At 40.7% G+C, this 14,837-nt stretch overlaps 1 protein-coding gene across 1 annotated transcript in view; it reads right to left on the minus strand.

Annotated features, from left to right (window-relative positions):
• Window positions 1-14,837, minus strand: part of RAB10 (RAB10, member RAS oncogene family) — a 102,917-nt gene that overhangs the window by 36,900 nt on the left and 51,180 nt on the right. The window contains exon 2 of the mRNA XM_054474812.2: window positions 1,777-1,837. Within this exon, the coding sequence (XP_054330787.1) occupies window positions 1,777-1,837 (61 nt within the window). The remainder of the gene's footprint in view (window positions 1-1,776; window positions 1,838-14,837) is intronic.

Here is a 14,837-nt window from a genome sequence, read left to right on the forward strand (position 1 = left end):
AAACATATCACTTCTTTTTTATAATGTCAGTGGGAAAAGTAGGATTTCATAGCAATTATTGGCTGTTTATTACTTTAAGTAAGGAAAATTCTATTGCCATTGTCTTGTAATTTCAGAAACTTGATCTTACTAAGTAGACTGTCAGGGAATAATTTTTTAATGGCAGAGGATAAGAGAGTAGTTTTGAAAGCAGGCTTAGAAACCTGTATAACGGCGACATAAAAAGATACTGTGAACATGTACAATGTTTAATCGTCCCTTCAGATATTTAACACCTCCTTTTGCCTATTGGATTTGACCTGCTGGACTGGATTAGACTTGGGCATATGTGTGTATGCAAACCTAAAAATAATGTCACCAATAAACAAGCAGCTGTGGCTATTTTTAGCCCTGGGCAACAGATCATCAGTAAGCCTAGAAATAGTGAGGCAAGGACCCAGTTCCCTGGTTTGAAATAAATTATTGATTGCCTTAACAACTGGTGGGGGCTGGTATAATCAGAGTCAGGGCAGGACCCAGGACAGGACCCAGGAAAAGGATAATTTAAAATCAAGGAGCTACGTCATTCTGTGGGGTAGATACAGTCATGTTGAAAAGTATAAAAGTTTGAAATACATAAATGAAAATGGGATCTAGAATGTTTAAAAAAAATTGACCAGGCGCAGTGGCTCACACCTGTAATCCCAGCACTTTGGGAGGCCAAGGCGGGCGGATCACGAGGTCAGGAGATCAAGACCATCCTGGCTAACACAGTGAAATCCCGTCTCTACTAAAAATACAAAAAAAATTAGCCAGGCGTGGTGGCAGGCGCCTATAGTCCCAGCTACTTGGGAGGCTGAGGCAGGAGAATGCCGTGAACCTGGGAGGTGGAGCTTGCAGTGAGCCGAGATAGCGCCACTGCACTTTAGCATGGGTGACAGAGCGAGACTCCATCTTCAAAAAAAAAAAAAACAAAAAAAACAAAAAACAGAAATACAGTGACAGAAAGCACAGTGGCTGCCTGGGGACCAGGGTAGCGAGGAAGAAGGGATTACAAAAGATCACAAAGAGGCTTGAGGAAACTTTTGAGGTGACAAATATGTTCATTATCTTGACTGTGGTGATTGTTTTACAGGTTTATACATATGTCAAAACTTAACAAATTGTACACTTTATGTGCACTTATTCTATATCAGTTAGATTATACCTCAATAAAGCTGTTTTCTCAAAAGGAGTAACAGATTTCACAGGGTCCTTGTTAGTAAGTAATGGGTTAATATACATAATACACATAAAACACATAATATTTGCTGGAAAATATTGCCATTATAATTCTAAATTCTATGATTCAGACAAATACAAATTCAAAGGTTTGTACTTCTTCAGGCAAACCTAACACAAACTAATAAAAATAATTGCCCATAAAAAGTTAAAAACATATTAAAGAAAACAAATATTTTCACAATGCATTTCACTAAAAACTTTGCATATATTATTTCATGTAATCCTTATAACAATCCATTGAGATAGGTGTTACTATCCCCCTTTACATATAAAGATAAAAAGCCTAATAATGAGTATATAACTTGCCTCAGTTCATACAGTAAGTAGAAAAGATTATTAGATCTCATGGACTTAAGTCCATGCAACGGTTTTTACTGCACAAAAAGGTCACCTGACTGCCTGCTTTAAAAACGGAAGTCTCACAGAATCTAAACCTGTGACAAAAAAGAATTTCACTGTGAAACCTTAAGGAACCTGGCATTCTGCTACATAAAGTAAACTAGCATCACTTACCATATCTGTAGCTTGATCTTCTTTCCTTGTAATTCAACTGTTTTGATCTTGAAGTCTATTCCTACAATGCAGAAAAAAAGGTAAACTGTAACTGTGGCTTTTCATTTGGCTATACTAAAATTAACCACAGTAAAAACGTTCACACCTTTTAAACTTGTCTGTGTTTGTTTGATTCCAGATATTCACCAAGTACGCAAAACTGAGCAAATGTAGCCAATTTTAAACCTGAGTAATACAAGATTCAGGATAGGAGGAAAAATAGATACAGAAAAGACCAAGATTTGGGCTGGGCATGGTGGCTCACACCTCTAATCCCAGCACTTTTGAGAAGCTGAGGCGGGCAGATGGCATAAGCCCAGGCGTTCGAGACCAGCCTGGGCACATGGTGAAACCCTGTTTCTACTAAAAATACAAAAATAGTAAAAACACAAAAAATTAGCCGGGCATAGTGGCACACAACTGTAGTCCCAGCTGCTCAGGAGGCTGAGGTGGAAGAATCCCTTGAACCCAAGAGGCAGAGGTTGCAGTGAGCCTTTAATTGTGCCACTGCACTTGAGCCTGGGCAACAGAACAAGATCATGTCTCAAAAAAGAAAGAAAGAAAAAGAAGAAAGAGTGAGTTTTTACAAATTAGGATATAAGAAAGTAAAATTTAAAATATCTAATATTCTAGCACATACGAATAAAAAGGTTTTAGTGGGGGAAAAATATTGCCTTCGCTAAGTTGCAGAACAAAGGAAAACTACCAAGGATAGAGGGTCATTTCATAATGATAAAGCAGTCTATTCTTTAGGAAGGGATAAAAATACAAATGTTTAGCATGAAGCAAAAATTAATAGAACGGCGAAGAGAAATACATAAACCTACAATTATAGTTGGAGACTTCAACATCCTTTCCCTCAAAACCAGATTTTTTTAAGTAGACAGAAAAATCAATAATGATACAGAAGACTTAAACCACACTATATTAACCAATTTGACATAACTGACATATACAGAAATCTCCATCTAACAGCAACAGAATACATACCATTTTCAAGTGCAGACTGAGTATGTATCAAGAGAAAACATAAGGGTCGTAAAAGAAGTTTCAACACATTTAACAGTATTGAAGTTGCCAGGCACGGTGGCTCACGCCTGTAATCCCAGCACTTTGGGAGGCCAAGGCAGGCAGATCACCTGAGGTCAGGAGTTTGAGACCAGTCTGGCTAATGTGGTGAAACCCCGTCTCTACTAAAAATACAAAAATACCATGCCCAGGTGTGGTAGGGCATGCTTGCAATCCCAGCTACTCGGGAGGCTGACGCAGAAGAATCACTTGAACCCGGGAGGCGGAGGATGCAGTGAGCTGAGATCGCACCACTGCACTCCAGCCTGGGCAACAGAGCGAGACTCCATCTCAAAAACAAACAAAGAAAGAGTATTGAGGTCATACAAAGTATGTTTTCTTTTTCTGTTTTTTTGTTTGTTTTGAGACAAGGTCTTGCTCTATCATCCAGGCTAGAGTGCAGTGGCATGATCTCAGCTCACTGTAACCTCCACTTCCCGGCTTAAGTGATCCTCTTACCTCAGCCTTCCAAGTAGCTAAGACCACAGGCGAGAGCCACCATGTCTAGCTAAGTTTCGTATCTTTTTGTAGGACAGGGTCTTGCCATGTTGCCCAGGCTGGTCTCGAATGCTCAAAGTGACCCACCAGCCTTGGCCTCCCAAGGTGTTAGGATTACAGGTATGAGCCACCGCACCCAACCCAAGGTATGTTTTCTGTCTGCAACAAAACTGAACTGGAAATCAATAACGGAAACACATCTGGGAAAACTCCCAAATATTTGGAAATTCATAGTCAAAAAAGAAATTATAGTGAAAATTAGAAAATTTCTGAAATGAATTAAAATGAGAATATCAAAATTTGTAGGATATAGCTAAAGCAGTGTTTCAGAGAGAAATTCATAGTATTATATTAGTATTCATAGTTCACATTAGGAAATAAAACTGTAACAAAATTCAAGCATTGTTTCAGAAGGGGTCAAATACCAAAAGAATAGGTTAAGTCAGTAATTCTTAAAGTATGTTCCAAAGATCAAAAAAGCCAAGTTTTCAAAAGTAGTCCCCTATAGGACTTGACAGAGTAGAAAAGAAGTTACTAGAGAAAGAAAAAGGTACCTTCAAAACAAAGTCAATCCAGAAAAAGGCATGAGCCGCAAACTAAACATTACTAGAAGATTCATCGATTCATCCATCCATCCATCCATCCATCCACCCACCCACCCACCCACCCACTATGGCAAGGACGCCACAAAAATACTCTAAAGTTCTGGCATACATCCTTACATTTTCTACATGAGAATTCTGAAGCTGCTCTGTGACTGTATCATGTTATGAATGACAGCAATAGTCCATTTGACTTGCAGGCAATAAGTGGAGTAAAAAGACAGTAAAAAGCCAAGTGAAAGACAGGGCTAACATCTGTTTATAAAAGGAATATTAAGTAAATTTGCAGACAAATTTGAGTTATTCAATCCCAGAAATAGAGCAGTCCCAATAAACTGAAACTTATTTCACTACAAAACATCCAGAAACGTTTTCATATATCAAGCACACTGGCAATAAATTTCTCCAAGAGAAATTGCTGTACACCAGAAATAAAGACGGAACTGAAAACTAGAGCAGACAAATAGGCGTTACTTGTACTTCAGCAATGGCAGGGCTGTGGAGAACAAAACCAAAGAGCTTGCTTTTTGTTTTGTTTTTTGGAGACAGGCTGTCGCTCTGTCGCCCAGGATGGAGTGCAGTGTCAGTCATGGCTCACTGCAGCCTCGACCTCCTGGGCTCAGGTGATCCTCCCACCTCAGCCTCCTGAGTAGCTGGGACTACAGGTATGTGCCACCCTGCCCAGCTAATTCTTGTATTTTTTGTAGAAACGACGTCCCAATATGTTGCCCAGGCTGGTGCTCCAACTCCTGGGCTCAAGTGATCCTCTTGCCACAGACTCCCAAGATGCCGGGATTACGGGCATGAGCCACTGCGTCCAACCTGAGCTTGCTTTTTTTTTGAGACAGTCTTGTTCTGTCACCCAGGCTGGAGTGCAGTTGCACTATCTCAGCTCACTGCAAGCTCCGCCTCCCAGGTTCACGCCATTCTCCTGCCTCAGCCTCCCAACCAGCTGGGACTACAGGCATACGCCACCACGCCTGGGTAATTTTTTGTATTTTTAGTAGAGACGGGGTTTCACCGTGTTAGCCAGGATGGTCTCGATCTCCTGATCTCGTGATCCGCCCACCTCGGCCTCCTAAAGTGCTAGGATTATAGGCGTGAGCCACCGCGCCTGGCCTGAGCTTGCATTTTTAACAGCCATACTGAGAACACGATGAAAGGTCTAGGTCTGGAGGCTTTAAGTAATTGGAACCAATACCTTCTTTGCCTGAAACCTAGTAAGGACTACAATCTTAGAGTTGCCTAGAGAAAAAAACAAAACACAACTATTCACTGGCAAAGGGTGATCATAAGGAAGCTTCTGATACCAGGCCTCATGGTTCAGATTTGACAATCCGAATACATAAAAAATGATCCTTGGCTATTAACAGTAAACGTAAAAACTGTCTGAAGATACAAATCCTTTCTTCAGACCCTACAGGATTCCCACAAATAAAACTCTATTTAATACTAGCTTATTAAATTAAGAAACATTAAACACCATATAAAACTTACCCATTTTGAGTAAGTTAACAAAGACAACTAAACCCCCAAATTTTCAAATACAATAATTACTTAACATGATTAAAATTACTAACGGGGGCCGGGCACAGTGGCTCACGCCCGTTATCCCAGCACCTTGGGTGGCTGAGACGGGGGTATCACTTGAATTCAAGAGTTCAAGACTAGCCTGGTCAATGTGGTGAAACTCCGTCTCTACCAAAAATAAAAAAATCAGCCAGGCATGGTGGCACGTGCCTGTAATCCCAGCTACTCGGGAGGCTGAGGCACGAGAATCGCTTGAACCCGGGAGGCGCAGGCTGCAGTGAGCCGAGATCGCACCACTGCACTCCAGCCTGGGCAACAGTGCAAAGCTATGTCTCAAAAAAATACATAATAAATAAATATGGCCAGGCGCGGTGGCTCACGCCTGTAATCCCAGCACGTTCAGAGGCTGAGGCGGGAGGGTCACCTGAGGTCAGGAGTTTGAGACCAGCCTAGCCAATGTGGTGAAACCCCATCTCTACTAAAAATATAAAAATTAGCCAGGCGTGGTGGTGGGCGCCTGTAATCCCAGCTATTTGGGAGGCTGAGACAGGGGAATTGCTTAAACCCGGGAGGTAGAGGTTGCAGTGAGTCAAGATCATGCCACTGCACTCCAGCCTGGGTGACAAGAATGAAACTCTGTCTCAAAAACATAAAATGAAGTGAAAAAATGAGATGAAATGAAATGAAATAGATAAAATAAGGGGGCTTTTTTTTTTTTAACTAAAGAAAAAGGCTGGGTGTGGTGGCTCATGCCTATAATCCTAGCACTTTGGCAGGCCAAGGTAAGAGGATCACTTGAGTCCAGGAGTTTAAGACCAGCCTGAGCAACAAGGCAAAACCTCATCTCTACAAAAAAATTAGCCAGGCGTGGTGGTGCACACCTGTAGTCCCAGCTACTTGGGAGGCTGTGGTGGGAGGATCACCTGAGTCCAGGAGGTTGAGGCTGCAGTGAGCTGTGATCATGCCACTGCACTCCAGCCTGAGCAACACAGTAACACCCCACTCCTCAAAATAAATAAAATAAGAAACATGAGAAAAACAAAAACAAGGTAGTAAATTTTTCACAAAGCTTGACTTTAAAAGCTGTCCTTTTATTGACATTACAGCCAGAGTAAGTTTTTGAAAATGACAAGTTGATTTGTTTTCTCTATGCTTTCAGGATAAAATTGTGAAACTGCCTCTTAGTATCAAAGTCTTCAGTCTATATGACATCCCTGATCATCATGTTTTCTCATGTCTCTCGTTTAGCATATGCTACTTCCTAAATCCTCTCCTCATCCCAGTTTTCTTTTCCTGGTAAGCTTCATTTATCTTTCAAGATTCAGTTTTGCTCCTGTGGAACAAACACAAGAGAGGTATCTATGCAAGCCTCAACTGATAGTGAACGTTTAATGAAGCAATCTAAATACATAAACAGACCTAAAGGTAAATCAAACTTCAGAAGAAAATATGTGCTGCAATCTTAAATATATATATATATATGAGATAATGAAAACCTGTTAATGTGTTTCTAAAGAATATTGGTTTGATCCGTATTGCTGACATCGTCTTTCCATGGCAGATGGATGACAGTATACACCAATAATTAAAACTTCAAATAAAGACTTCATACATTTTTCCAGGGAAAAAATTATTTTTGGTCCAAATATTCTGGGGATCCAGGGAAGAAAAAAGAAAACAAAGTCCTTGCCCATAAGCTTCTGCAAAGAGGTCCTGGGGTAGGGAAATGCTCACCATATAAAAGGAAGAAACAATATCATTCAGTGAGTTTCCTGCCCATACCTTAGCTCTACTCTGCATCTCATTTTTCATAACTAAACTCTCACCAAGAAATGGTTTAACACCAACCTTCAACAAAACCTGTTATCCCTAGAATCTACAATAATGCCCCTATCCCTTCAAACTCTTGGGTTTACCTTATTGCTCCCCTCTTAATTTGAGCCAGTCTGCTTTTTAATCCGTCAAAATCTTTCAGCTTGCCCCATTATGTTTCTCATACACAATCAAAAGAAAAAAGGGTCATTTATCCACCATTTAACCTAACCCTATTTCTACAGTCCATATTATGTTTTTCTTTAAGGATTTCTCAGAAAATCATCCTAAAATGACCCGGCTGTCTAGACTAACTCTGAACATGACCAACAACTTCAGCTAGGTATACAATTTATTAATTAATCTTAATGACAAGTGTGACAACTGATACTATTTCAGGAAACTTGCCTGAAGAAAGATGAAATAAGGATACAATCTGAAAGCTCTAAACCCCCTGGGATGGAAACTAGGCATCACTGGAAAATGTCTAAGAATTTGGGCTGTTTTCAGGTACCTACTCAATCTAACTGGTCAAGATAGAAGCCTCATTTTGGACTCCTTGAGTTTCCCTCACATTTCTTCTAGTCAATAATCACAACTACTAGGTTCTATTACTAAACCTTTTAAATTTGGAGGTTAAGGATCCTTCCTCACTGAGTTTCCTCTCCATTTCACTTTTTGTTTTTATCAAACTTCTTCAAAGTTACCTGTATGTGCTGTCTCTAGTTTTTTCTCCTCTCACCTCTTGAATCCTTTCCAAACAGGCATTGTTGTTGTTGTTGTTGTTATTAACCACCCCAACACACACACACACACACACACACACACACACACAGCTCTCACTATGATCAATATCTCCATGTTCCCAAATCCAATGATCATTCCTAAGTCCTCATCTGATCTTTTTCTTTTTTTTTTTTTTCCGAGACACAGTCTCGGCTGAGTGGCATCAGCTCACTGCAACCTCTGCCTTCCAAGTTCAAGCAATTCTCCTGCCTCAGCCTCCCGAGAAGCTGGGACTACAGGCACGCACCACCACACACGGCTAACTTCTGTATTTTTAGTAAAGTCAGGGTTTCACCATGTTGGCTATGCTGGTCTCGAACTCCTGACCTCAGGTGATCCACTCACCTTGGCCTCCCAAAGTTCTGGGATTACAGGCACGAGCCACCATGCCCGGTCCTCATCTGATCTTACTAGCTGTAGATGAAGGAATTCTTCACTCTTTCCTGCATGAAAACTCCTGACTTTCCTACCTTTCTAGCCACTCATCAATCTTCATTGCTGGTTTCTCCTCATCTCTCTGACCCCTAAAAATTGAAGTGGACTTCTCTTTTCTATCTTGACGCATTCCCTAGTTTCATGGCTTTAAATTCCACATACACACTGATGAGCTCTCACCTCAACTCTCCCCTGAACTCCAAACCCAAGATACCCAACTGCTTATTAGTTATCTCCATATCCCATCTCTTACAAAGACTAAAAGGAAAAGTCTTTAAATTCATAAATAAGGCCCTACATATTCTCCCACCACCCCTTTCTATCCTGCCCTCAACATTTTCTACATCATCTCACTCTGATCTAGCTAATTGTATTAACTTCCTTTTTGTTGCTCTATGCACAAGACAGCCAGGTTTGCCTCTCACTACCTTTCCATTCCATAAAGGTACTATTCCCCTAACCTCTGACTACCTTTCTCATCCATCATGGCGCTTTCCCCTAGCTACCCTAAGTTGCAATATTTCTGTGTTCCCCACCCATTGTCTATTAACACTTCTAACCTTCTTCCTTTTAAACTTTAACGTGCCCTTATTTCTGTTATTATTCATCTCTCATTGCCAAAATGTGAGACCGAAAAGGGTAGAGATTTTTATCTGTTTGAGTTAAATTCCCCACACCTAGAACAATACCTCACATTTAGCAGGCAATCCAAGAAATATCTGTCGAATAAACAGATAAATGATGTTTTCTGGAGAAATTAAAGAGTCCCTGAGAAAAATGTTTCACCCTTAACTTGAAACATCATTTGACAAGCCCCACCCTTTTCTACTCTGCTTTCAATCAGCTTTTTAGCGCCTCAGGCCAAAGGTTCCAATATCAAAACTTTTTTTTTTTTTTTTTTTTTTTGGGAGACTGGGTCTCGCTCTTTTGCCCAGGCTTGAGTGCGGTGGCATGATCTCGGCTCACTGCAACCTCCACCTCTCAGATTCAAGCCATTCTCCTGCTACAGTTTCCAGAGCAGCTGGGACTACAGCCGTGTGCCACCACACCCAGTTAACTTTTGTAATTTTAGTACAGAGGGGGTTTCACCATGTTGGGGAGGCTGGTCTTGAACCCCTGGCCTTATGTGATCCGCCCTCCTTGGCCTCCCAAAGTGCTGGGATTACAAACATGAGCCACTGCGTCCGGCCAGATATCAAAACAATTAAGGGAAAAAAAAAGTTAACAGAGGCAATGTGAGACATAATAAATTAGAAAAGCAAACCAGGAGGTCTGACATCTAACAGAAGTTTGAAAAAGAACAGAGAAAGTGACATATAGAAAATAATAAAAAAAAAAAAAGGCAAGAAAACAGAACTAAAAGAATCTACTTCTAAACTGAAAAACTCACCAAGAACCTAGCATAATGAACAATGAGCATAAAACTTACACCAAAGTACATCACAATAAAACTTCAAAATACCAGAAATAGTTTATAAAAGCATGCACAGAAACAAACTAAGCCACATTAAAAGATGAACTCTCAACTTCTCAATAACACTAAAATCCAGAAGACAAAATGATAGTATCTTTTAAAAATACTTTCAACCTACATCCAGCCAAAACCAAATGAAAGGCATTCCCAGACACGGAAGATCTCAAAATATTTAGCTCCCATGCATCCTTTCTAAGATAGCACTAAGAAATTGCTTTACCAAACCAACAAAGAGGAAGAAATGAAATCCATTCAACAGTTTGAAGTAAAGGGTAGACAAAATTGCCTAGAGAGCAACCAGTTCAGAACAGAAAAGTTCCAGGGGGGATGTTTCCTGGGAGTGGGAAGGAGGAAACAGTATTAGAATTTATATGAAAAACAAAAGGATCTGACAATTCTACATGAGACAAAGAAGAGACAGTGCCTTGAAATCTAGGCAAATGTAACAACGAACTGTAAACTACAATAAAAACAAAAAGTTGTCTGAAAAAGAAAATGCAATTATAGTACACTATTTGGCTTAGCAGTTAACCAAAATATTTGTTATTACTAATTGAAATGATTAAGAAAGAGGTGCCAGGAATATCTGGTGGTGTAAGAGTATTAAATTCTCATCTTCCATAACAAGAAGCGTGTTTCTAAGACTAGGTTTTTTTAAAGTTTAGAAACATATGACTAGAGAATACGGAGTTGAATAACAGAAGAAAAAGCCTAAAAGTGTTTGGGAAAGGTAAGGCACAGGTGCATATGGGGCAAGAATTTGTTGTTGCAGTTGCTGCTTCACTGTCACAGCCCTGAAGTAATATGACTTCTAAAAATCTGTATCTATTAATAGAAATAAAAATTAGGCTAACAGAGAAGGAGGTATGTTTACAAATGCATTCTCTCCACTGCTTAACCACTTCAATTCAATCCATCACTCTCACTCTTTTTTTTTTTTTTTTTTTTTTTGAGACAGAGTCTCACTCTGTCGCCCAGGCTGGAGTGCAGCGGCACAATCTCCGCTCACTCTAACCTCCACCTCCTGGGTTCAAGCAATTCTCCTGCCTCAGTCTCCTGAGTAGCTGGGATTACAGGCACCCACCATCATGCCCGGCTAATTTTTGTTTCTAGTAAAGACAGGGTTTCACCATTTTGGCCAGGCTGGTCTTGAACTCCTGACCTCAAGTGATCCACCCACCTTGGCCTCCCAAAGTGCTAGGATTACAGGCATGAGCCATCATGCCCGGCCTCAATCATCACTCTCTATGAATAAATATACTTCTGAGCATGGCCCCAAGCCACCTCTCCAGTCTTATTCTCTCCAGTCTTTCTCCGGCAGTCACATTCAAACACAACTTTCATAGCGCTAAACTTTTTTCAATATCATGGTTTCATTAGTGTGTACTTTTCACCCTCCCCCACCATATATACCCACATGCAAACACCTAAGAAAAACTGAAGATAAGCCGGGCGTGGTGGCTCATGCCTGTAATCCCAGCACTTTGGGAGGCCCAGGTGGGCGGATCACGAGGTCAGGAGTTCGAGACCAGTCTTGCCAACACGGTGAAACCCTGTGTCTACTAAAATACAAAAATTAGCTGGGTATGGTGACGGGCCCCTGTAATCCCAGCCACTCAGGAGGCTGAGACAGGATAATCACTTGAGAATCACTTGAACCCGGGAGGCGGAGGTTGCAGTGAGCCGAGATCGCACCACTGCACTCCAGCCTGGGCGACAGAGCAAGATTCGCAAGACTCCATCTTGGCGGGGGGACAAGTTAAACTAAAGATGAACAGAGTGGAAAAGCTTATAAAATTGAGAGATGAGAGGAAAGTCAATAGCTCAGCTAATAAGAAATGCTAGAAAAACCTACTACCCTCTGAAATTCTGTCAGAAGAAATAATCAGACTCTCCTGCAACATTATCATTTGCTAAATTAGCACAGAAATCACAGGGTTTGATTCAAACAGTGATTCCTTTTTTGGTTTTGCTTATGTAAAAACACACTAAAGGAAATTCTCACTTTTTACAGATTCCTAGGGCCCAGCTCAAGAGTATTTCAATTTTTAGCTGCTCAAGAGAAAAACAGTATCAGCCACCATATTTGCCTTAATGATGTTGCAGAAGCACCATCCAGTGGCAAAAGGAGTAACTGCAACCTCTAGCCACTCTAGATATCAGTTTTCCAGAGCCTGGCTTCTGATGACTTATCAATACACAGTAATTAATGCAGGCAGAAATAACCAACCAAATAACCAAACCATAATTTATAGCTAAATGATCAATTTCTGGGGTTTTTAACAAGTGAAAATCAAGTGTTTTCCACCTACCTGGAAAGGAAATAATCATACACCTATATCGTTTGAATGCCGCTTAGGCACTGGATTTCAAGACCAGGTTCTAGTCTTAGCTTTGTTACTAACAGTATATATTTTGAAAAGGTCATTTTCCAATATGGGTATTTGTTTCTTTATCTGTAGGCAGATGTGAAAATGTAGAATGTGAAAGTTTCCTCGAAAGATCCTTTTGTGTAATAATAGTAACAGTGTAGTTAACATTTTACAATGTGCCTGGCACTGTTAGAAGATCTTTGCATGGCTTAACTCATTAAAACCTCAGGATAATCCTAGTTCATAGTATTATTTCCTTTCTGCAAATGAGGAATAAAATAAAAAGTAACACCAGAAAGGCTGGGCGCGGTGGCTCACACCTGTAATCCCAGCATTTTGGGAGACCGAGGTGGGCAGATCACCTGAGGTCAGGAGTTCGAGACCAACCTGGGCAACTGGTGAAACCCCGTCTCTACTAAAAATACAAAAATTAGCTGGGCATGGTGGCAGGCGCCTGTAATCCCAGCTACCAGGGAGGCTGAGGCAGGAGAATCACTTGAACCAGGAAGGCAGAGGTTGCGGTGAGCCGAGATTGCGCCATTGCGCTCCAGCCTGGGCAACAAGAGCGAAAATTCGTCATAATAATAATAATAGTAACAACAACAACAGCAGCAGCAGCAGCAATAACAGCAGTAATACTAATATTTACTAGGTAATTACTAAGAGTGCTAAGCATTTCACATATACTGTCTCACTACTCATAAAAATCCTGAGATAGTAACAATATGCCTATTTTATAAAACAGGGAGTTCAAGGTAATTTACGTAAAGTTGCAGGATTAACAGGTGGCAGAACCAGTATTCAGTACCATGTCTGATTCATACCATGCATGCTTTTAACCTACACTAAGTTCTGTTCATTTTTATTTTTTGAGGTAAAATTCACAGTAAACTGACCACTTTAAAGTGAACAAAAAAAAAGAAGAAAAAAATAAAGTGAACAATTCATAATGTTGTGTAACCACCACCTCTATGTAGTTGCAAAATGTTTTCATCACCTCAAAACGATCCCATATCCATTCAGCAGCTTCCCATTCTCCCCTCCCCTCCAGTCCCTAGAAACCACTAATCTGTATTCTGTCTCAAGGGATTTACTTATTTTGGATACTTCATGAAGTAGAAGCAAACAACATGTAAGTTTTTGTGTCTGGCTTCTTTCACTTAGCATATTTAAGGTCCGTCCATATTATGCAGCACGTATTAGTACACCGTTTTTATGACTGAATAATACTCTACTGTATGCGTACACCATAATTTATCTATCCAATCATCTCCTGATGGAAATCTAAATTGTTTCCACCTTTTGGCTTTTATGAATAGAGCTGTTATAAATATGCATATACATGTATTTGAATATCTGTTTTCAATTCTTTTGGGCATACACAACAGGTGGAACTGCTGAGTCATATGGGAAATCTTAGTTTAACTTTTTAAGGAATTGCCATGGTGGCTGTACCATTTTACATTCACATGAGCAACGTATAAGGGCTCCAATTTCTCCACGTCCTCAATCATACTTGTTACTTTCCTTTTGTGTTTTTAAATAGCCATCCTAGTGGGTAGGAAATGATACCTCATTGTGGTTTTTTATGTGCATTTCTTTAATGACTAATGATGTTGAGAACTTTCCATGTGTTTGTTGATCACTTGTATGTCTTTGAACTCCACTCAAGTCCTTTGTCCATTTTTTATGAGACGGAGTTTCGCTCTTGTTGCCCAAGCTGGAGTACAATGGTGTAAGCTCGGCTCACCGCAGCCTCAGCCTCCCAAGTAGCTGGGATTACAGGTGACCGCCACCAGACTCGGTTACTTTTTTTTTGTATTATTAGTAGAGATGGGGTTTCGTCATGTTGGACAGGCTGGTCTTGAACTCCTGGCCTCAGGTGATCCACCCTCCTCAGCCTCCCAAAGTGCTGGGATTACAGGCGTGAGCTACTGCACTGGACCCGTTTGCCCACTTTTTTTTTTTTTTTTTTTGGAGACAGTTTTGCTCTTGTTGCCCAGGCTGGAGTACAATGGCGTGATCTCAGCTCACCAAAACCTCTGCCTCCTGGGTTCAAGCGATTCTCCTGTGTCAGCCTCCCAAGTAGCTGGGATTACAGGCATGCGCCACCATGCCCGGCTAATTTTTTTGTATTTTTAGTGGAGACAGGGTTTCTCCATGTTGGTCAGGCTGGTCTCAAACTCTCGACCTCAGGTGATCCACTCGCCTCAGTCTCCCAAAGTGCTGGGATTACAGGTGTGACCCACTGTGCCCAGTCTCTTTATATATTTTGGAATCTTAATCTTGATCAGATACATGACTTGCAAATGTTTTCTTCCATTCTGTACCGTCTTTTTTCTTTTTTTAGAGCTGGAGTGAAAGTTTATTAATAAGCTTTAGAGCAGGAACAAAGGGAAGGAAAATACACTTGGAAGAAGGTCAAGCTGGTGACCTGAAAGTGCT

This window comes from Pongo pygmaeus, chromosome 12, assembly GCF_028885625.2.
Source record: "Pongo pygmaeus isolate AG05252 chromosome 12, NHGRI_mPonPyg2-v2.0_pri, whole genome shotgun sequence".
Lineage (NCBI taxonomy): Eukaryota > Metazoa > Chordata > Mammalia > Primates > Hominidae > Pongo > Pongo pygmaeus.